General features: G+C 40.6%; 1 protein-coding gene across 1 annotated transcript in view; it reads left to right on the forward strand.

Moving 5' to 3' along the window:
* Window positions 1–25,580, forward strand: part of CFTR (CF transmembrane conductance regulator) — a 159,977-nt gene that overhangs the window by 65,919 nt on the left and 68,478 nt on the right. Inside the window, exons 11-13 of the mRNA XM_066591817.1 lie at window positions 2,172–2,363; window positions 18,362–18,456; window positions 23,832–23,918. Of these exons, the coding sequence (XP_066447914.1) occupies window positions 2,172–2,363; window positions 18,362–18,456; window positions 23,832–23,918 (374 nt within the window). The remainder of the gene's footprint in view (window positions 1–2,171; window positions 2,364–18,361; window positions 18,457–23,831; window positions 23,919–25,580) is intronic.

The following is a 25,580-nucleotide window of genomic DNA, read 5'->3' on the forward strand; positions in this document are numbered from 1 at the left end:
ATGTCAAGTCAGTGAAGCCAGAAAATGACTGGCCAGAGTGGCTCTTCGGGAGAATGCAATACCCCCAGTCATAATCTACATGCGGTACGTACTACACATGCTAGGTTAAATATTTGTTTTATATTATGTAATGCAGCCACAAAGACTGGATGTAGACATTGTTTGCTCCAAGCTGTATTCCCTGGAAATAAAAGAATTAAAAAATACCCCGTGGACAGGTTTATCTGTACTTCTACTTGTTGACCTCATTAGTATATTATTTTAACTCGTCCTATTCCAGACTGCGCAAGATACAGTGAACACTGAATATACCATAGGGATATGTTTAGACACCTAATGCCCATCAGACTCTATTTGTGTCTGGCACAGGACAGATATGACCCCGTAAAGGAGCAGAAGCATGGAAGTGTTTGGCAGGCATATACACGAATGTGCAAACAGTGTTAAACTGTGAACATTTATTGTTCACCTAGTCTAGCCTATTCTCATCATTGTGCATCCTTAGGGCTTAGTCAGACGGGCGTTTTTAGCCGCGATTTGCGCATGCGCATGCGTCCGGTGATTTTATAAAACCATTGCTTTGCAATGGTATCGGACACATGAGCGCTTTTTATGCGCTCATCCGATAAATTATAGAACAGAAATCGCAGATCGCACCTATGTGCGATCTGCGATTCCTTTTCTCTTCTCTATATGCGCTCAATGGGGCCGGCGGCAGCAGCGCGACTCCATTGAGAACATATAGAATACAAATCATTCTTCTCTGCCACAGCTGTAACAGCTGTGGCAGAGAAGAACGATGTTTGCCCATTGAATTCCATGGAGCCGGCAATACAACCGTCTCCATTGAAAGCAATGGGCTGCCGGCGAGCGCTGGATGAATTGTCGGGAAGGGCTTAAATATATAAGCCCTTCCCTGCAATTCATCCTAAAATGTGTTAAAATTAAAAAAAAATTGTATACTCACCTTTCCGCTGCAGCCGGAGTTCTGCCGCGGCCGCTGTCAGTTCTCCTGAACTGCTTCTCGGCACTATTCAGCCGGCGGGGCTTTAAAATCCCCACCTGCTGAATGATCTGCGTCTGATTGGTCACAGCCTGACCAATCAGAGGCAGGTTTCACTCACACACCCATTCATGAATTCATGAATGGGTGAGTGACTGCTGCCTCTCATTGGCTCAGTGGGAGCTGCCCCTGATTGGTCCCGCTGAGCCAATGAGAGGCAGCAGTCACTCACCCATTCATGAATTCATGAATGGGTGTGTGAGTGAAACCTGCCTCTGATTGGTCAGGCTGTGACCAATCAGAGGCAACTCATTCAGCAGGCGGGGATTTTAAAGCCCCGCCAGCTGAATAGTGCCGAGAAGCAGTTCAGGAGAACTGACAGCGGCCGCGGCAGAACTCCGGCTGCAGCGGAAAGGTGAGTATACAATTTTTTTTTATTTTAACACATTTTAGGATGAATTGCAGGGAAGGGCTTATATATTTAAGCCCTTCCCGACAATTCATCCCGGGCTCGCCCGCAGCGCATCGCTTTCAATGGAGCCGGCTGTATTGCCGGCTCCATTGAATGCAATGCGCTGGACAGCTTCGGCCCTTTTCTAATGAAACGCGGCTAGGAGCAGATTTTCGGGCGTTTTTTCAGCCGATTTTTCGGCGCCGGTCACGCGATTTGCGCATGCGCATCCGTCATGCGATGCGCAAATCGCGCGAAAAAACGCCCGTGTGACTAAGGCCTTAGAATGTAGTTGGGATTTTATTATGCTTTACCCTGAATAGACTTAAAAATAATTTGAGCACAACTCTTTTTCCGCCCAGTTAATCTATTATGCAGAAATATTCTGAAACCTGCCTGTTATATTTCTCTGGATGTATATAAAATATACTGTACATAAGGAGGGAGTCAGTTGAAATATGCGTCACAAATGCAGTACTCACAACCACACCTTAAAACATTGGAACAAGGACATAGCGAATAATTACATCCTGATGTTACAAAGTTTCAATTATGTATTTGTGTTATATTTGCACTAAATGTGTCATTGCAGCAAACTAGCGACTACTTAGTTTACATAATCAGTTGTGATGAATAGACAAATATAGATGGAATACGTGCGAATTACATATTGCTAAATGTATACTGTTTTTGATGTCTTTATTTCTGGAATTTCAGACATCTCTTTTAATGATGATCATGGGAGAATTAGTGCCGTCATCAGGCAGAATAAAACATAGTGGAAGGATATCATTTTCTCCGCAAGTCTCCTGGATCATGCCTGGTACCATCAAGGAGAACATAGTGTTTGGCGTTTCATATGACCAGTACAGATATCTAAGTGTTATTAAAGCCTGCCAGCTAGAAGAGGTCTGTATTTTATGTTTATTCTTGTTGACTTACAGTCTTTTAATATGGTTGATACGGATGATTTAAACAGTTTTACTGTACTAATAAAGCAATTATCAATGGATGACAGATTCCAAAGGAGGGATATGTTATACAGTACATTTAATGTTACATTTTTTAAAAATATCACCCATGCATACATTGTATATATATGTAATGCAGTGCTTCTCAAAATGGTGAAGGTGCCCCTAGACATACAGCTATTGCGTAGGCACAACAGGGGAGGCAGTTTTGGCAGAAGTAATCATATGCTGCGTTTTTTCTGTGGTTCCACCAATTCTGGGCTTAGCAACAGAACTGACCCATTTTATGGTCATTTTAATGTCTACTACCGTGTTTCCCCAAAAATAAGACACTGCCTTGTATTACTTTTGGCCCCCAAAGAGGCACAGGGTCTTATTTTCAGGGGGTGTCTTAATACTCTCCTATCAGATGCAGTACGGGTCCCTCTCGCTGGGCTGCAGCGCTCTGGCAGTCTTCTGTGTAGTCCTCAGTCCTGAGAGAGCATTCTCTTCCTGGTAACGGGGTTTGAATATCCCACCTTCAGCAAGAGATTGCTGTGATTGGTTCAGAAATGCCACCTTAGCCAATCAGAGCCGGCGCTCGATGAACCAATCACAGCCATTCGATAACTGGCTTATATTTCCAGCCCCCCCCTGAAAATCAGGGTAGGGCTTATTGGTGTAGGTCTTATTTTCGGGGAAACACGGTAGGTTTAGAGGAAAAAAATTTTAAATAAATTTAAGTGGTTTTTAAAACTTTTCGGATGGACTATGGCAAATGGTGAAGCCAACGCATCACCATGTTTTAGCTAAAGTGGCTCAATTAGAAAAAAAGATTGAGAATACTGTTTTACAATGAGTTACTTATTGAGAAAAAGAACAAATTGAAAAATTGAAAGATGACCTAATCAGTGTATTCTAACTGTACGATAGAAAATAATAAAGAGAGGCAAAGTATGGAAAGAGGAAAACGTATGAGTCGCTGCTATTATAGCCTGGATGTGTGCTGGTGTGAACCAGAAGCGGAGGGAGGGCTCACTTAAATCTTTACCATTTTGTCTTATGTACATTATATGTTCTATTAAAATAGTAATTACATTAATGAAATCATATGATGCATTCAATTACATGTAATATTCTACACAGCTGAGCTGTACAATTAAACTTCTGTTCCTTGTTATACTTAAATACAACTGTTCATCCCTAATTTGCGAGCCATTTACAGCACTGAATATGAGCGTACTACTCTTTTGACCAGTGGTGTAGCTTAGCTGGGCTGGTGGGAAATGTGCCTTGGGTGCTTGAGTGCAAGAAGGGCAACAACAAACTTTTGTGCCTTAGCTGGGGTACTTAGATAGAGGGCTAGGGCAACAGACTGAAACTTTTGCCGAATCTAGCAAGAACTCTGTGTTGGCCCATCAATATGCTGTATTTTCGATGTCATTGTTGGCATGATGAGTTAATAACATGAACTGATGTCCACTTTGCTTTGGGGCATTACTTATTTTGGAAATTATTTTGGAAATGTTCTAAATGTACCTGGGAGGAATCCTGGCATAGAAACAACATTCTTCCAGAGAAAGAAGCTTTTATTATCAGATAAACTGCGTCACAAATCTCACATTTGGAGCTTTAATGTAATGATCCCTACGTTATGTTGATATTTTCTTACATTCAGTAAGTAGGACATCATGGGGCGTTTACCGTAAATGATGGCACCAGAGATACCTGAGGAAACATGTAAAGCTTTTAGTTTTCTTTTTTGACAACTGTCTGATAAAGTGACCCTGAAAGCTTGTAGATATATTTTTTCTGGTTACCCAGTAAAGGTATCCATCCTATAATCCTTTTTTTACACAAAAGTATTTAATATCACATAAACCTTTAGGCCTCCTGCCCACGGCCGGGTCGGATTCTAACTGCAAAAACTCACAGCGGAATCAGACCCGGTGCCCCCCAGAGACAATATACTGAACTGTCCAGATCCCCTGCGAGAAGTCTAAGCCGGCGAGCATGCGCAGTACAGCGGATGACGTGCCGGCACTGGGCTGTGACGTGGATTCCCGCAATACTTCCGCAGTGCTTGCTGCGAAAGTATGGCAGGACTGATGGTTTCCATTGACTGCAATGCGAATTTCTGCACAAAATAGAACATGCTGTGATTCTGCCTTGCGAGCGGAAAATTGCAGTTGATTTCCGCTCTTTGGCAGGGGAGAATCATTTAACACAGCATATCTATGGACAGGCATTCGGCTATACACATATAAATCTGTTGGCCACACATTCATTCAAAAGACAGTATATTTTCTCCTGCCCTCCCCATAAACATGCATTCTTGGCATTGTGCTCTTCCCTGGAAGAAATTCTTCTAGGGATGAACTCTTCTGTAATATCGAATGACCTGAATAAATATGTATAAAGTATTGCCTGTACAGATGGTATTACAGTTTGTACGACACCATAGGCTTCATTTGATTAAGAATCAATTTGCTCATTTTCCTCGCCTTGAGCCCCGTTTACATGGGACAATTATTGGGCGAACAAGCGTTCATATGAACGTTCATCCCCCAAGGTTGAGTCATGTAAATTGTCCAACTGATCAAACATTGAATGTAAAACATGCGTTTTTAATTTGATTACAACTTTAATATGAACATTATAATCATTGATGGAAAGCAGGGGTGTTCTGACGACAATCAAAATGTATTAGTCAATCAATCACTTTAACAATCGCTCATCTCCATACAGAGCCAATGATTACATAAATGGAGCTAAATGAGCTCTTGTCGCTTTGATACTGTGTATATTGTCAATTTGCACTTGTTTCAGGCATGGTCCTTTGCACTGAAAAGCTGTACAGTGATACTGCCGGAATTTAGAGATACATACTGAAAAGAACATACAAATATGTCTAAAATGGCTAAATGGGAAGATTATTTATGAGATGCTTGTAGCACAGTTGGCAAGTTATAGTGTCACAAGGAGGCGTTTAGGCACATTTTATTTGTAGACTTGTAACTTGAAATTTGTCACTTGTGTGAGACTTCAGCAGCATGATATGAAGAACTGAGAGCATCTTAAGAAGATACTCTGGGAGAGTGGGAGATGCTAGAGTATCTGTTACTAACCCGCTATGCTTTATTCCCATAAGTGCATATACGGCACATTTTCACGCCCGGGCGTATATATATGTGAAGCATTGATTCGCAATGCATTTGTTCACGTGGGTGATTATACAACACATAAATATGCCGGCAGTGTGTAAAAAAGAACATATACGCGTCCGGCGCACATACGCTCAGCCAAAACATAGTTCTGGAACTATGTTTTGGCTAATACACGCCGGCGGGTCCAATAGACTCCTATAGGAGCAGGGAAAGAGAAGGGAGAGGGAGAAATGTCAGCGTCCAATGCTGCAAAAAGCTTACAGGTCTATATAGGCACTGGAAGGCATACCGAGGATTTTGACAGAGTGAAGGTTTTCCGGGGTGCAGCGTATTTTTTAGCTAAAAATGACGCTTGCGGTCGTGCGAATGGACAAGAAAACGCTGGTCATGATCATGGAAAAATGCCCATTCAGGCGCTATTACGGAGCAGGCATGAAAACGTAAAAACACCGTCGCCATGTATCCGCTCATGGGAAAGAGCCCTCAAGAACCAAGCCTATTTTGGCAGTAAGGTTCTCAGGAAATCATTGTTGATGTATCTGCATGACGCCTTGTTGTTTGCCAGATCATTATTTTTTTAAAATGGCATCATAAATAATGTCTTAAGGCTCCTGTCCACGGACGGATTTGCATTGCAGAGTATGAAGCGGAATTCCACCTCCGGGCTCCGCAAGCAAATCCAGTCAATAGCAAGCTATGTAAACACATGATTTCCTGCCCACAAGCAGAAATCGATAGCGATTTTCCACTTGCAGAGAAGAAATTTTGTGCAGGCTACGCACAGCCGGCTTCCATTGAAGTCAGTGGAACCCATCCCTCCTGCAGCCATTCTGCAATCACCATTGCAGAATCGCCGCGGGAGCCGCTTCATCGCAGTGCAGTGTCCTATGTACTGCACATGTGTCCCGGAGCGCAGGCTGGCACATCTGTAGTACAGAAGAAGCCGCCGGACAGGTGATTGGGGGTCACCAGCTGGGCACCGGGACAAACTCTGCTGCAAGTTTCCTTGTGTGGCGCAGAGTGTTAAGGCAGCAGTATGCAGTCCTAAGCTCTCACTCATGACCTGAAGTTCAATCCCTGCATGGTTCAGGTAGCTGGCTCAAGGTTGACTCAGCCTTCTGAGGTTGCTAAGATAAATCACCCGAAAGTGCTGCGGACTAAGTTGGCGCTATACAAATAACAAGTCCCTTAATGCAAGCCACCTCATGATGTACAGTGATATCATGGAGATTAAGCTTGCCCTTCTTAGAAACGTTCCGTATGCCTATTGCAATTATGAGTGATCTTATTGTGTCGGTCAAAGAACGGGATTTTCTATAACTAGTATTTGTACTTTTGTAATATTAGCGTCCCCTAAATAGTATAATTTAGAAATACACGTTGTCACCTGTACTGTAATGTGTGCACTAATGATACAGTTGTGTTATTACAATAATACATCTGATGTGTCATAACAAACAGCATTACTGGAAAATCACATTGAACATAGAAAATAATCCAATTTGTACGGAGTATCTCACTGCTGCCAATTCTTTTAGGGTGTGTTTGCATAGGGCATCCTCTATCCGTCATGGAGCATATGATGTCATACAAGGACAAACATCCACGGTTTATACAACATTTTTTGATGAAAACAGACTTTTTTGTTTTGAGTTATGTTTTGCATCGATGTGCTTATAATCTTACGCAAATAATTCAAGGGACTTTGTAGATATTTTGTATCTTTTGATAACATGTAAAGTAGGTAGAATCTGTCTTATAGCCTAGAGCTGTATTCACAATTCTGCTGGTTACCACTGCATCCACTCAACAGTTTGCAAACAGACACAATGTATCAGTGTGCCTGTTTGCTACGCAACGCAAGTTGCATTACGATTGTGTTCCACTCATCTTATGCATAGAGCTCAATAATAAAATAGTATGGATTAAGCTTCCTCTAAAGGTAGATAAAGTCACAATGAATTTTATAATTTGGCTGTGTATAAGTCACAAGGGTATTTGAGGATGAAGATATTCTAGCAAATTAATCAGGACAGAATAACAATATGGCATTAAAAGGTGCACATTCATCTTTAGGATCGGTCTTAAAGGGGTTGTCCCGAGGCAGCAAGTGGGTCTATACACTTCTGTATGGCCATAATAATGCACTTTGTAATATACATTGTGCATTAATTATGAGCCATACAGAAGTTATAAAAAGTTTTTTACTTACCTGCTCCGTTGCTGGCGTCCTCGTTCCCATGGAGCCCGACTAATTTTCGCCCTCCGATGGCCAAATTAGCCGCGCTTGCGCAGTCCGGGTCTTCTGTAGTCTTCTATGGAGCCGCTCGTGCCAGAGAGCCGCTCCGTGTAGCTCCGCCCCGTCACGTGCCGATTCCAGCCAATCAGGAGGCTGGAATCGGCAGTGGACCGCACAGAAGAGCTGCGGTCCACGAAGACAGAGGATCCCGGCGGCCATCTTCAGCGGTAAGTATTGAAGTCACCGGAGCGCGGGGATTAAGGTAAGCGCTCCGGTAAGCTTCCTTTACTTCCCTGCATCGGGGTTGTCTCGCGCCGAACGGGGGGGGGGGTTGAAAAAAAAAAAAACCCGTTTCGGCGCGGGACAACCCCTTTAATGAATCTTCTACTTTTCACATATTTTGTAATTTTGAAACTTTCACTTTTACATTCATTTAAAGGGCCGCTCCTGCGAAAACATATATTTTTCTTTCTCTGCCCCTTCTCACCTGATTGCCTATCACACTCTGGAGGTCTCCTCTGTGTATTCCATCCACTTCCCGGCAGTGCAGCCACCTAATCAACAAAAATCAATTTCATGATGCCAAAATATTTTGTTTTCACTTTCATATCTGTCCCATTAAGCATCAGCACAGGTCTATCATTTCTTTTTGCAGAGGGGAACAATTTACTTATCATTAGCTCCTATTATCTTCTAAATAAGCTACAGACCATAAGTATACAATGAGGAGGATGAGCTGTGATCTCCTCTATCATAACTGTGTGACAGGAGCTATGTGATCATCAGTAACTGTAACAGGAATGACTGTGCCCACCTGCAAATAGGCCCTGAGTAACAGCATCACACAGACTGAGAAATTGATTAGAAAACAAACACATAACTTCAAGCAGATCGGATCTGGTAAGAACTGAGATCACATGACCATCTGAGGAGAAGGAGGCTGGGAGATTCAGATAGAAATAACTAATCAAGATAACATTTGGGAGATAGCTGCACAATGAATGAATTTAAAAAATCACCGGAGTGACTCTTTAAAGTTGTGCAGTTGTTCGCTTTTTGCATAGAGAAGATTATTGTAAGGTATAAATACAAAATATTTACATTAGTTTTAGCCATAAAGGATAAATATTAGCAACGTCATTTAAAAAAATGACTCTGATTGCAGGATAAATGTCCCTGATCTTCTCTCCCGCAACTGAAAAGCTTCCTTTTTTTACTACCGGAGAAATCTTTGACAATAAGTGCTGGTGATCATGGTTTATCCATTTGATTATAAGATAGACTAACACAGCCATTTTTAATGTTCATACTATGGATGCAAAACGTAGATAGCCTCAAACTGCAGTTCTCCTTAACAGAACTTAGGTCACCATAGTACTCTTTTGAGTTTGGGATACTGCTGCCATAAGAAGGAATGCAAAAATGATTCCTTATCACAGCTGAACGCATGGTTCTACTGAATCACTGAACCAAACTTGATCACCATTAGAGATGAGCGAGCGTACTCGGAAAAGCACTACTTGCTCGAGTAATTTGCTTTATCCGAGTATCGCTGTGCTCGTCCCTGAAGATTCGGGTGCCGCTGCGGCTGACAGGTGAGTCGCAGTGGGGAGCAGGGGAGAGCGGGTGGGAGAGAGGGAGAGAAAGATCTCCCCTCCGTTCCTCCCCACTCTCCCCTGCAGCTCCCCGCTCCGTGCCGGCACCCGAATCTTCAGGGACGAGCACAGCGATACTCGGATAAAGCACATTACTCGAGCGAGTAGTGCTTTTCCGAGTACGCTCGCTCATCTCTAATCACCATAGAACCCTACTGTGACCTAAGTTCTGTGCAGTAGGACTATAGGGGGTAAAATGTGTCCAAACTGTGACCTTGTGAAACCAGCCATTAAAGTACAGACCTATGCAAAAAGTTTATGCAGGTATGGAAAAAATGCTACAAAATGTGAATGCTTTAAACATAAGGTTCTGGTAACCAACAAGCTGATGGACTTGCAGGTCCTTGCCAGAACATTAGTAATATTAAATATACGTCCATACATGTCTGCAGCGGTATTATGAAACTTCATGTAGGAGTTTATTTTTGTCAATTAACAAAATGCAGGGTCTCTTCCAGGCAAAGATTTCAAAGTAGATCAAGATTTTAAGATCTGCTGTTCAAGCTCTTTTGAAGAAATACACAACACTGAGAACCATAGATGTAGTGTTTCTTTTTTTTAGAGAAAAAAAACAAGAAAAAGTAGAGTAAAATCCAGAATCAAAAAAAATTTGGTACACCCATGTACTGTTCAGAGAATTCTGGCCAGAAGTGATCTTCAAGGAAGAAAGGCCAGGCAACTCAACTATGCATGAAAACATGGGAACTGGGACACAGAAAAATGGCAGCAGGTGCTCTGCACTGATGACTTAAAATTTGAAATATCTGGCTGTAATAGAAGGCAGTTTGTTCCCCGTAGGGCTGGAGAGTGGTACAATAATGAGTATCTTTAGGCAACAGTGAAGCATTGTTGCGGTTCTTTGCATGTTTGAGGGCTACATTTCAGCAAATGAAGTTGGGGATTTGGTCAGGCTTAATGGTGTCCTCAATTCTGATAAATGCAGGCAGATACTTATCCATAATGCAATACTATCAGGGAGGCATCTGAGTGGCTCCAAATTTTTTCCAGCAGCACAATGACCCCAGATACACAGCCAAAGTCATTAAGAACTATACATAGTGTAAAGAAGAACAAGGAGTCTTGGTAGTGATGATCTGGCCCCCACAGAGCCCTGATCTCAGCATCATCCAGTCTGTCTGGGATTCCATGAAGAGACATAAGGATTTGAGCAAGCCTACATCCACAGAAGATCATTGGTTAGTTCTCCAAGATGTTTGGAACAACCTCCCTGCTGAGTTCCTGCAAAAACTGTGTTCAAGTGTACCTAGAAGAATTGATTGTGCTCGTCAGGCAAAGGGTGGTCATAACAAATACTGATTTGAATTACATTTCTCTTTTCTTCCTTAACTTTGCTAACTTTTGCTACTTTTGTTAACTGACAAAAATAAACTATTAACATTTCTATTTTTGAATGCAGAGTTAAACTTCAAAAATGGACACCCTTATACAAGGTAAAACTTTTAATCATATGCTTAAAAAACACCAAATAGGGACACTATTGAAAATCAATTAATTAATACCGGTAGATGTTTGATCGTTTTAAAGCATATGAATAAAAGTTTTTTTTACCTTCTAAAAGGGCAGCAATTTTTGAGCTTTTTTTACGCCAATTTCGTTTGGGCCTTTGTTTTGACTATCTGGCCTCAAACTCCAATATTTAGTTTGTATTCTTGTCTGGTGTATCTTTGAAAGCATTCTTAAGGTAAATTTACACACAACGATTACTGCTCAAAATTCACTCAAACTATGTCCTTTGAGTGATAATCGTTGCGTGAAAATGCTACCATCTTTTACTTTTTGGCGGAATGATGATTTTTAGGTGAACATAAAATCCATTGTTCGGCCAGAGAGCTCATACCAGGGACCGCATTCTGTGTTCTCCACGGGAGTGCTGTTTACATTGTATTCAGCTTGCAGTCCCATGGCAGAGCTGTATGCAGAGAAAAGACTTCTCCGGAGGCTCGTTTACATGCAAATGAACATAATAACCTGCTAATGGGCATTAGTGCCCATTAGCAGCTTATGCAAAAGGATTGCTAAAACTGTCAGTCATCCTATCTTTTGAATGAATTCTGAGGGATGATCTTTGCGTGTAAATGGACCTTTACTTTGCAGTATTTTTTTCCTGTTGCCTAAAACGTTTGCACAGTACTGCACTTGTCTGGAAGGATCCACAAACTGATAGATAAAAGTGATTTCCATTTCCTGGATGGCTTCAGGGCAACTCTAAAGGGTCAAAATATCTTTACAGAGTATGGCTGGCAATATAGTCTAAAATTTCCAAACTTTTAGCAATTTTGTATTTTAATCTTGATTTTCTTGTTGCTTTCTAAACAAGCTAAGACTATGTTCACACTGTGTCTGGGGTTCTGTTTAGAGTCTCTGGCGTAGATCTGGCATAAAATCCTAGACACAATAAAGCAGCATGCTGCACTATTTTGTCCGGAAAATGCAGGCCAGCATACTGGAAACCCGAATGATCCCATTATAGTTAACCCCTTAATGACATGGCTTATTTTGGCGTTGAGGATGCAATGATATTTGGGGGATTTTCATCTCCACTTTTCAAAAGCCATAACTTTTTTTTATTTTCCATGGATGTAATATGTATATCAATGCATATTAAGGAATCACTGTGCATGCAATTCACTTATGTGAAAGAATGTGCTATAAACTTTGGAGTTATATGGAAATAGAGCATGGGGTTTCACTCCTCCCTAGTCAGCACAGCCCCCATGTACTGTTTAAACCCCCATAAGTACAGCTAAGCTGTTCCTTCACATATACTCCACAGTTCTCTCCCTCATATATACAGCATAGTTCTGCACCATATGTACAACCCAGCCTTACACCCCCTTGTTCCCTGTTTCCCAGTTATCAGAGTTCCCCCACATACCATCAGCCTGTCCCCGTTCTGCTGCTGCATCTCAATAGAGACAGGGCTAATATTAATTTTGAGATTCTGAGTAAAGGCCGAATTGTGCATCTTTAGAACCCCAAATTAAGCAAATCAGAAAATCAGTAGTGACTTTTGATTGCACATCTGTGAAGACATTTCTAAGCAATTCCCCATATCTTATGTTTGTTGATCCCTGTATCATTTAACGGAGTGAAGCCCCTTTTACATGCCTGATGATCAGGCATAAATGTTCATATGAACATATATTTTCCCGGTTATCTAGGCATGTGAAAAAGCCCATGATCCGCTAATAAACAAGCAAACACTGGGTCACTGGGTCACTAATGCAAGCATAAGAATGCTCATTGAACGGCGGCACCTGTAGACGTGGAGATGTGCTGGCGGCAAATGAATTCAAAATGGGGAGACACGATGGTAGTAACAATCCTTAGTCCCTATACTACAAATTATTGCCCATGTAATCATTATAAAGGAGGGCCAACTGCCAAGCTCAATGTCATGCTACGCTTGTTACCTCGGGTAGATGATCGACCTTGTAAAACCGCCCTAAGTTACGGGGATAGACTATTGTCATATCTTGAGGCATTCAGTGAGTTGATGTTATGTTTCTATTAAATTACTGAAGGCAATAAAACCATAATAATCAACAACGATTTATACTGTGTAAAGCGAACTCTTATCTTACAAAGTATATTTGTGTTGTGAAACAGTCTGCTGAACAATTAAAGCAGTCCCAGTATGTAACACTTGTGTGCCGAGCACAAATATTTACTGTTATTCATTAAACTTCCCTAATCTGCTCATAAAGCAGTTTATTTGCAGTTTGTAAATCCTAGTACTATGTTTGTGTAGTGTTTAGAATTCTGGTGAAATATTTTTTATATACTGTGTTATCACCTTTGCCAGCCCTTCCTTTTCTTACTGATGCAGGCCGCCAGTCTCATTTCTGATTAAATTACTTTTTCTTAGCTTTGAACTTTCTATGGCTCAAAGTCCTTTTACATGGGCCAATCATTGGGGCCGAATGTTTTGACAATCACTTGTTTGCCTGACAATTGGGCCGTATAAATGGACGAATGATCAGCTGACGAGTGAGGAAATGTTCCTTCATCGTCTGATTGTGTCATTCGGGTAAGCATAAAAACGCTCACTGTCTCCCTGTGCAATTGGGAGATGTGCAGCTGTTAATGACAGCTGTATGAGGACCATTGACCATGTGAACGAATGGTCATCCCCATTGGGCAGATAATGGAAGTGTACATGGCGGTCAGTGGTTGTAGGCACGGGCAGATTATCCATATAAAAGGACAAGGACCTTTAGTAAATAATGACAATATAACACAGTAATGTGTAAAGCATATGTCATGGTAGCTGTATTTTTTGGACATTTTCTCTAGAATAACAGGCATCATGTACTATATATTACATGATATATATTCCGTGTTGTGTTCTATATTTTCAGTTCGAGACCCTAAAAAACATTTAGTCTAAAGATAAGCACCATTAAATATACTGTACTGTATATCTTTGTGCTGCTCACTTCTGTCAGTCTATATAGTTAGAACTCATCTTTTTCTCCGAAAACTGGGTGAAGATGACATTACAGCTCTCACAGGGTTTGTCACTCAGTTCTTGCTAGTTGCAAAGTGGTACATATTGGGTAGATTTGCTATGAGAGCACACCTGTTTTTTGGTGCATTTGCTTGTATACATGTATATATAGTATCATCGTGATGTACAGATGGTGTGGGTTTTCTGCTCCCACATAACTCAGAGCATTACATGAACTCTTATCATTTTTCTAGCTCCATGTGCTTATATTAGTCATCCAGATGAACCGCTTCTGGGTGTCATTTTTATTCTTTAGGAATGCTGTTATGTGTTTACTCAGGTATGGGAGTATAATAAATTAAATCAGATGCCACCATGGAGGTTTGTTATTTAACAGCATGAAAAGTATATCAGCTATTAGTCCCTGTGAGAGAAGGGCAAGTTGACCTTTATGTTCTCTAGAACAATAGTGAAAAGAATCAGTATTTAAGGCATGGAGTTCCCAGCATGTGGCAATTACTTCTCTCCTGTAACAGGGATATACTTTGAAATAAGTGACAGGTAAGGCATTAGTAACTAGTCACTTTAATGGCATGTGAAAACAACATGCTGCAATTTGTATAGGGCCTTGTGACTAGACTGTACATTGCTCTATTATAAACTCAGTGGTGTTTGTCTGCTCAACGAAAAAAAAAGTTTGGTACGGTGTTAGCCAGTAGAGCAAAATGTGATCATTCTCAGTAAGAGAAACCAAGTAATCTTGTAGATATGATACCTTTTAATGGCTAACAAAAATATATGATGATATAGCGAGCTTTCGGATCTTACAGGGTCTTCCTCAGGCAATAATGGAATAAATCTAGTGATGTATTTAATAAATAGACATGATCACATGGGAGGGCAGGAACACGGTGAACTTCATTTGCACTATATCAATACCAGAAACAGAGGGTAACATAAACATTAATTAGTTGCTAATGTAACATACTGTATATTAAACCACTGGGCCTCCTATTATAGTTCCCGGATTACATTCCCCAAAAAGTTTAGGTGGCAAGGTCTCAGTTTAAAATTCTAGGTTAGTGGGCGCATATCTAACTTGAAAGTGGGAGAGGAGGTATGATGGGAGAGGGTCCAGCCTAGGTGCTCCATATAGCAAAAAAATTCTTAGCTTTCGACTTCTTATTTTGTGCTGCTTCAACTTCGTCCATTTTTATTATAAAGAACAATTTGTCCAGGAATAACATGAAGGAAGATGGTTGGAGTTGTTTCCAGACTTGGTGAATAGATTTCCAAGCTGCATCGTGTTAGACAGGATATGAAAATCATTACTAATGAGGCTGGTCTCCTCTCTATGAGCAGAACTAAGGTTGGTGCAGTCCGAACTGAACGGGGCTTGTTGGACTAGATGTTGGGAAACAAAGGTGTGGGTTCGCAACTAGAAGGTTTGTATATGGGGACAGCTATACAAACCATGATAGCGGGAAGCATTTAATTACCTACATCTGAATAAATTAGAGGAGGAGTAAAACCCTGTTTTTGGTTAAGGTATGACCTGGGCATGATCTTGAAAGCGATGTCTAGGTACATTGGCGTTGCGAGAATACAGAATGATTGCTTGAAAGATGCAAATGATTCACTGGGGCAGAGGGAAATTGAAGTACTAGAAAGCCCATTCACAGAAAAAGTACCCAAAAAACTAAATCTTTATTACTATGACTCTACACTTTAGTCTTTCCAGAATTGGATGTAAAAAATCCAGAAAGATGGAAGTGTTAGTCATATATCTCTTAACCCTTTGCAATCCAATTTTGTATTCAGGGTTTGCTAGGGGGTTTTCTCTTTCTGACATTTTACAATGGCGCCATCTGCTGGCTAGAGCCAGTACTGCAGTATGTGACATGCTGTAGAGGCCCCCGACAACTGAACGGCCAGCAATATACAGTAAGAATACCCTGCCGGACGTTTTCTGACATCGGAGCTGCACAGGCTTCAATCAGAATGTTGGAAGAAGTCAGACAGTGGATTGGAAAGGGTTAATATATATGGGTAATGACCGCCTGAGCACCCAGAGATCCCCAAGATGCGATCCTGGTTGCCCAATTTTACATTCCCACGCCTAAATTCAACCTCAGATGTGGAGCAGAGCTCCTAATTTTATGCCACACATGTTACATTGTCATGAGGAGTGGATTAGCACATTGAGGGAGCTCGCCTTTAGGGTCACCGAGGGTCGTGAACGACTAAACGGCTAACAACAACAACAACTTCATTTAAGCCAGAACATGAGGTGTGAAGGAGATTTGGCAAGGCAATATGTGGGTAGAATGATTCATCAAGAATTGTATCTGTTGAGACTGAAGAAGGAATGTATCCCACTGCTGATACATATATCTTGCTAGGGCTGGCAGATTGTAATGTCTGTTGTTGGGGAAGTTGAAACCCTCATTTATTTTAGGTTGCTGTAAAATATGGAATGGCATTTTGGCCTTTTATTTCCCTCAAATATTATGTTCCCTAAATAAAAATAGCCAGTTTTTCATCTTTTGGGTGCAGATAAATTGGGAGAGATTGTAATGGATAGAGCAATCTCGGAAATTTGACCACCTTAATAATATTAGCCTTTCCCACAAACAATAATGTACATTTTTCCAATCTCACATAGTGGTTTCTTAATTGGCAATACATTTGGAGATATTATACCAGTAAAGTTGATTAGGGGTGTGGGTGATTTCTACTCCCAGGTAAGTGTAGCTTTAGTACACCATTTGAAAGGGGGGAGGGGGCAGTGACCATAGGGGTCTAATTGAGCCTTTAAGGAATAGGGTCACTTATTTATCTAAGTTCAGAGAATAACCACGAAGAATGTTAAGTGATGCTCAAGGTCAGAAATCATTAACAAGCCGTAATCTGCGAAAGCCCCCACATGTAGCTCACTGATGCCTGAGTTAGTGCCTGTAAAACTTGGTGTGGTTTCTAAATAATAGAGTACTGGATCTATGAACAGGTTAAAAAGCACTGGTGAGAGGGGGTTATCCTGTCTAGTGCCTCTAAATAGATCAATTGAAGGTGTTTGTCTAACATTGATCAGGAAGGAAGTAGATGTTTGTTCTTTTGTATATAGTATGTTATTTACAAAAGTTAAATTGAACCCCTTCCATGTCAGAGTGGCAAATAGAAAAGGCTACAAGACTATTGGATGTGGTGCTCTCACCACTATCGTGGCCACTACAGCTTTGTGAATATTCTAAGTAGAGTAAAGATTAATAAGAAAACATGGTTGGAAAGGGTTGACAAGTGGAGGGAGAATAAGTGATACATAACCTGTTGGATAGTATTTTGGAAGAAATGTATAATCTTGGTTAAGTAAAGAGATCAGTCTGTAAGACTGGGGGGGGGGGTTAAAGAGTAGGATTGTTTTAGAATCCATAAATGCATCTACACTGATATTTTGTTTGTACATAGCACTGTAAACAGGCGTGAGGGAGGGAATCATATCAGGTTAAAGAAGCTTAAAGTATTAAGCTGTGAAGCAGTCAGACCCTGGTGTTTTGCCTGTGTGGGATGTAGATATAGCCTATTGTATCTCCTTAGTAATGTTTGCCTCCAATAAATCCCTTTGATGTGCTGTGAAACCAGGGAGCCATATAATTTTCAATTACTTCCATATTAATCTGAGTTGCTCTACAGAGATCCTTGTAATATTCAGTAAGGATAGATTCAATTCTATTTGGATTGGTGGAAGGGTGATGAATGAGAGGATCTCTTAATTTCAAGGATAGTACAACAGGTCACTTAAGGGCGGATGAGTTGGGTTAATAGACAGCCCAATCCATTGCCCCATCTGAAATATATGTTTTGGATTGAATGTGCTTGGACTGAAACCTTGAAAAAACTATCTAAAAAAGCGTAATATCAACCCAATGTGATAAGTTGTCATGGACAAAGTTAGCCTAATGTGTCTTTTAAATAAGTTGTAAAGACTTCAGTGTTATACAAATAGGAAGGAAACAAACAGGACTTGATGGTTTTATGGGGTAGGAATTCCTCCAAGATTAGGGAGACGAAGGCATGATCTGATATAGTAATCGGGTGGAGAGCTGCATATATTTTGTATGTCTGGTCTATGTTAAAGTCATTCTTCAGGAAATAAAAAAAATGGCTGTCATCTATGTGGCCTGTGAGAAACCCATTATAAAATGTAGCTATGTGGAATCAAACTCTTTCTAAATGGTAAAAGCATATTTGTAAAAGTTGATTTCTTTCCTACTTAGAATATTTTTACCTTTTTTTTAACTATGGTCATTTAACTATGACCTAGAAATGGACTCGAACATGTGATCTCCTGATCACTGATATAATACACTGTAATACTTCTGTACATTATAGATCCTTAAATGTTGTCATGCCCATTTGTTGTTGTAGGACATTGGAAAGTTTCCAGAAAAAGATAATACTGTTCTAGGGGAAGGAGGAATAACACTTAGTGGAGGTCAGCGGGCAAGAATATCCCTAGCAAGGTAAGACTTTGAATCAACATAGAATCATTTATTTTAAAGCATCAGTAATTCTGGGGTGCTGTCTTTAACAAGGCCGGCCTCACTAATGTTTATTGTGTTCTGGTACTGGCTTTGACAGCTGCTGGCTAATGCAGAATCAGGAACGTTCCACAACCATGTTCTCTAGCAATCCATTGGATGTCCTGCTTAACACTGACTCCCTCCCCTGCAGCTTGTTACACCTCCGGGCTGGTCCACTGTAGTTCCAGTGGCCATTGGGCTGCTCCTGCAAATGGCTGTAAGGAGCTACATTGTAAGGAGGCAAGCATCGCTTCACTCTATACTGTACATAGCAAGACAGAAACAAGTACAATAAACATAAGGTCGAGAGACAGACTGTTTCAAATAATCTCCCTGTAAGAGTAGAAGCTGTTGATATTCTTGTGGTAACAGAGTTAATGCAGCTTGTGCAGTGTTCTGAAGAGGTGAGGAGGTGGTGTGCAAGTGAGAGACACTAATGCTTGGTGTTCCGAAATCCAGGAGAAAACCAAGTTTTTAATGCAAAGAGATCAAAGAATTTGTAACAATGTGGAATGGTCAGTGGTGTTAAAGGCAGAAGACAGGTCTAAAAGAACAAGCACAGAGAAATGTCGTTTGGCTTTGGCAAATAGCAAATCATTACCCTAATAGGGTTTATGCAAATGGGTTTTCTAAACTGGGCAACCCTTTTAATAAACGGAACCCTCAATTCAGAGTGAAAAAATACTTTATAAGGCTTCATTTACATGGGCAAACACGATATCTATGCAATAAACTCATCTCAATATCGCACTTGCCAAAGTGATGCAAAGCTTTTTTGATTCAAAAATGTATCGCATCACTCCTGTGAAACGGAATCAAATCACAGAGGCGAAATCAGTCTATAATTAAACAAAGCCCTTCACATAATAGACATTATTAACTAAAACCTAAAGTCTTTATTATAATTCATAAAAAACCTAGGGCACAAAAAACTATTGCATCCACCATGTTAGAGGGGAAAAAATACAGGGTGTCAGCCATACGAGACACACACATATAGACTCAGACAGTCATGGCATAGATATTATGCTCATATATAACGTTCTTTTTCAAAGTGGCCAGGTATAAGTACGACCAAGATGACACCGTGCGTACCAAAAAACGTATGTCTCCACCCAATTGTCTCAGTAATCTCAAAGAGAAGCTTACAGAGTAAAATAGCTTTGTTCTATTTAGATGTTCCAGAGATTTAACACGGTTCTAGTTTCTTTGATATAGTGTAAAAAGTACATTCTGTTTCAGTTCATACTTCATAAAAGAGGGGATACGTTTTTATTATTATAGTTCTTAATTTATAGTGCCCCAATTTCCCCATTCAACACATTTCCCCACCAATATGGTGGTTCATCAGAAATATAGGAACTGGTAACAAATCCAGAATCAAATCAGAGAGTACAATTGGTCCCCTACCTGCGACCAGGTTCCGTTCCGGGAACCTGTTTGCAAGTACATTTGTTCGTATGTCCTTACAAATGTTTGTATGGAGCGGGATCGTGGGTGGATCCTGCTCCATACAACATCGGGTACAGGCTGTTCTTACAGCGGACACCCGGCGGCAGCAGTTCCAACGAGCCGCACAGCTTGTCGGAACTGTTAACACTTTAAATACCGCTGTCAGAGGTGTCTGCGGCAAGACGCTGTGCGGTTGCTAGGCAGACGGGGGGCTTCCGAAAGGCACCAGGGCTGCGTATGCAGAGTGCCTATCACGCGCACAGCGAATCCCGCGATCTGACTGGACAGGCTTCTATCAGACTTAATAGAAGCCTGTCCGATCCCTGCACAGTATGATGTAATACCATAGCATTACATCATACTGTGCAGGACAGATTGTTCGCAACTTGCGAAGTTCGTAACTCGAATGTTCGCAAGTCGGGGACTATCTGTATATTACCCTCTTTCTAATAATAGACACTGGTTATGTATAAATGGTGTCTGAGTGTACAACTCCCCCACAGGTCTGCTGTGTACGTATGGAAGTAGTTCCTGTTCAACCTGCACTCATGGAACTGCTTCCCTAGAATAAGTGATCAGATGATGAATATCTGATCAGGTGAGCAATGCAGGTTACGGCATGATTAACAGAGAATCAGGGAATAATTAGAGGCCAAAAATTGTTTAGATGCATAAGGGCCCAGGTCAGGACGCAGTGTTCTATCTAGTAGGCTCCCTATTATTGCAATAGGTATGACCAATATTTGTCAACCTATCTTGCACAGCTACTGACTATCACTTATCACCTGGACATCACCGATAGTGACCAAAATGGTCCACTAGTATACAGTAAGCCAAGATGATGGTCTATATTGCTATCGATAGATTATTCAAGATCAGCGCTCTGCACTAACTAGTTAGCATTTCTTCAATTCGGGGTTCACTAGCTAGATTTTTCTTTATTGGTATTGTAGTAGCCCTTATGCAGTAGCATAGTAGGAGCCTATATTCCTGTGTACCTGTATTCCTTTCCCACACATTGGCACAATAGCCAGCCTGCAGACTTCTAGATAGATGCAAAAAAAAGGAGAGCCAGACCCATAGCCCTGATGGTGGACTAGGGTGAAACTGCGATCATCATGTGCATGTTTCACCCACATGAAAGGATTGCAAGTGTTTCCCATTGACTTCAATGGGAAACATCATATTGACCTTGCATGCACATCGCGTTTGATGGCTTTTAAGGTCCCATTGAACGCAATTGGCGAGGTATTCTGAGAGAACGCCCAAAGATAGACCATGGAATGCTAGTATGAAATAATCCATTTAAAAGAATAGATTTCATGTTCGCGCGAGTTTTGTGTGCATCGCATCGCACAAACCCTACGCAAAAATACTGTTAGTGTGAATAAGTCCTAAGTGTGAGATCTTACTTTTAAAAACAAGACTGAGATGCATCATACGGCTAGACTGCAGCTTGTTTTGCAGTTCCATCTGGAGACCAGTCATATAGCTCTAATTGAATGATACAACTGTTGCACAGTTCAAGTCCTACAACTTTTCCCTGAGATCATAAAATGAATAGTGAATAGGAAAGGTTTCTCAACAGTTACATGATTGCTAGGGTTCCAGTTCTGTTAGAGTACAACTGTTATATGTTGTGCCAAAGTTGTACTAGAATTTGTTGTACTCTAAGCTGAGACTGGTGCTTCATTCTTTTCTATCTGTCACACGTGTGTAATGGGACTCCTAAGCTATGGTATAGTTCCATTACTGAAGCTCTTATCTAACAAAATGCTTAGGTTAGCTCTACAAGACCTGGTCTAGTTCAGTAGTTCTCAAACTTTTCAAGTCAAGTACCCCGTAGTTACCAAACATTTCAACTGAGTACCACCAAGGAAGCGATTAGTTATAAATGTTAACAAAATAGGGCTTTTCTCAGATTGCCAATGGTAGTTCCTACAGCATGCAGCGCTACTTTCTGTTCAACATGCCGGTTACCTCGGACTCCAATGGTGGTCCACTATTATAAGTTATAGTGGCCTATTGAAGGGTGCTAGGGCACAATTTATGTCTGTTGTATGATGGATCCAGTATTGCGTCATGGCTTCTGTCGGCAACAGGAGAACAAAAAATGGGGTATACAGTTACACTCTTTAGATATAATGGGGCTTTTCCTACTGATAAAGAAAAGGTATACAGGAGTCACTCACTGTAATTCTAGTTAGGAGATCCATTTCTGACTGGACTCTGCAACTGAACAGCCTACCCCTGGCATTAAAGGGGTTGTCAGACGTCTTTAAACATTGTGGCAGTAGGGGAAATCACATAAAATAGTAAAAAACATACTACTTACCTTATACATCGCCCACTGCTCCCACTGTCCTTTTTTATATTGGCTTCAGTGGTGAAATGCCTGTTTACCCGTGGGATCACTGTAGCCAGTCCCCTGCCCCTGAAACAGAACGTTTCCGATGACATCTCGCATACAGTGCTGAGCCTATGAAATACCTGCCCGTGTGACCTGTATATGGGATATTACTGGGGCCAGAAGACCCCATGTGATGCGCTGTCGAGGCATTGAACAGGTGCTATTTAGAATAGATAAGTTAATTTTAACCCTTTGACACTTTTTGGGTGTACATGTACATCGGGATTAGTATCGACTGGGATCAAGAGTTGATCCTGCTGCATACAGGGTGGGTGTTGGTTGTTTCTGACAGCTGACACCTGCCAGCAACAGCCGCAATCAGCGACGAATTTGTGAGCTGCTGTTCAGTTGCCATGGTAACTGGGAGCTTTTTGCAGGGCTGCCAAGAATGAATGAATGTGGCACACCTTGATAGATTTCCTGTCAAAATATGATATAATGGAATACTACAGTACTACTACTATACCATGATTATACTACTGTTTAATCGCAAGTTCAACTCCCCTATGGGGACTAAAAAAAAAAAGTAAAAATAAGTAAAAATAAAAGTTTTAATAGTTATTAGAAAAAAATAAAACGTAGGAAAAGTTAAAAAAATGTTCCCATATTTATAATTAAAAACGGAAAATTAAAAAAACAAAAGCATATTTGTTATTGCCGCGTCCATAAAAGTCCAATCTATCAAAATAAAACATTATTTACTGTGCACAGTGAAGGTTGCCTGAAAAATAAAATGCGCAACACCAGAATTGTTCTTTTTTGGTTACCCTGTCTGAAAGAATAAATATAATAAAAAGCAATCAAAAAAGTTGTATGTACTCCAAAATGGTACAAATAAAAACCATGGGTTGTCCTGCAAAATGTGAGCCTACACATAACTGTATTGGCCGCAGGAAATATATATTATATTTTTTTTTATTTTTTAAAGATGCTTTATTTTTTAAAAGTAGTACAGTTAAAACAGACCCAAATAAATTGGCATATTCGTAATTGTACTGGCATAGAGAATAAAGTTATCATGTCATTTTTAAGTACAGCGTGTATGCCATAAAAACAAGACCCCACAAAGATTGCACAATTGCATTTTTTCCCCATTTCACTCCACTTTGAAATTTTTTAAAGTTTTTCAATACATATTGATTGTACATTCAATAGTATCATTGAAAAATACAACTCGTTCCACAAAAAAGCCTTTAGACAGTTAAATTGATGGAAATATAGAAGAGTTATGATTTTTGAAAGTGGGGAGGAAAATACGGAAATGAAAAGATTAAAAAGGGCCTTGAACCTATGGAATTAATGTACAGATTGAGAGCTGAAAAACATAATGGCCAGCGTCTTTAAGCATGATGATTGCATGTAATTCCACACTCAATAGTTTAGTATGAGCTCACAGAATTTGCATGACCTGCAGTTGATGAATCAATTGAAACAATGTATTTCTTTTTTCTAGAGCCGTCTACAAAGATGCTGATCTCTATTTATTGGATTCTCCATTCAGTTATCTTGATCTGTTTACAGAAAAGGAAATATTTGAAAGGTATATATAATAAGGGCATTTTGCTGTTAACATTATACTTCAAATATACTGTACATACATATTTACATCATACATACCAAATATTATGAATATATGTTAATTCTTGAAAACTTGGCGATGCAAAGGGTGAACTCCACTTTGGTATATGGAAAAATCCACTAAAAGTCAGCATGTAACAAATGTGGATATTACCGAGAATCCTTTTATAGATTCACCGCCGAACAGTGGTGAAATCTGTGGCAGATTTCTTCCACCATGTCTGGATTCAGCCTTATTAAATAGAAATCGCTATACAAAAGGATAACATCATTCATCCTCCTTTTATTCCCACCAGCATAGCTCATACCATATAAAACACATCACTCCTCTCCCTTCATCCCCTCCAACATACAATCCTATGTAAAACACTTCATTTCTCTCCCTTCAGCTTCTGTAGAATGCAGTCCCATGTAAAAACATCATTTCCCTACCTTAATTCATTCCAATCTACAGTCCAATCTAAAGTCTGTTTGAAAAAACACATTTGGTCTCACAACACCACGGACATCTCTCCTGTGCTTTTAGATATGCTCAGCACATAGTAGCCTTCTTGTCGCTCAGTCTGCTCTGCTGGGCACCTCAACCTCTTCAGCGTCAGGATCTTTGTTATGCCTTGAGATTACTTGTTTCCAATCACATCTCCCCATAAGTTTTTTACCTAAGAATTCCTTTTCTCTCACAGTTCTTACAGGACTCTTCTCTCTTTTTTCCCCCGGTTTGCTCACAACTTTGGCTCCTCCCACTTTCTGTATCACTCCCCGGAGTTGATGAGATATGTAGTTTTGTGGAGTTTTTCTTTTCTATTTTTATACATTGTGTCTTTGTGTGCCTGATTTGATATAAGAAGAACATAATAAGTGATAACCTTTAAAAAATGGGGGATATTCCAAGTTGAGCAAAAGGAAAATTGAAAGAGTTGCCCATAGAAACTATTCAGAGTACTACTTTCACTTAATCCTTTGCAATCCAATTTTGGATTCAGGGTTTCCTAGAGGGCTTTCTCTTTCTGCTATTATACAATGGCGCCATCTGCTGGCTAGAGCCAGTACTGTGGTATTGGACATGCTGGAGAGGCCCCTGACAACAGAGCGTCCAGTAATCTACAGTAAGAATACCCTGCCATCGGAGCAGTACAGACGCCAAATCAGAATGTCTTTAGACATCAGACAGGGGATTGGAAAGAATTAAAGTAAGCCTGTCACCAGAAAACATCCCATAAACAGTTGCCAGCAGTACATTGGCACTACGTTCATTGTACCTCCTTTCTAGTGATTGAACTGTAGACATCAATCATTAGACAAGGGGAGAAGCTGTGGAGAACGGAGTGGTAGATAGCCCCTAGCCAGAACAAACTGCTAGACCACCCATCAGACAGACTCCAGCTGATTTATGTAGAACATGGGGAACATGTAGAAGCCCATATCTCTAAGATGGCTGCACTTCCGGTAAAACAAGAGGTAGGGTTCTTGCATATGTCCATAGTGCCAATGTACTGTTGGCACAAGTTTATGGGCTGTTTTTGGTGCCAGACTTACTGTAAAGAGGGGCCTCTGAAAAATAATAGCTGCAATCTTATTGGTTGCTAAATTTTATAAAGTCTATGGCATAATCAGAGATAGGGAA

This window comes from Eleutherodactylus coqui, chromosome 2 (genome assembly GCF_035609145.1).
Source record: "Eleutherodactylus coqui strain aEleCoq1 chromosome 2, aEleCoq1.hap1, whole genome shotgun sequence".
NCBI classification, from domain to species: domain Eukaryota; kingdom Metazoa; phylum Chordata; class Amphibia; order Anura; family Eleutherodactylidae; genus Eleutherodactylus; species Eleutherodactylus coqui.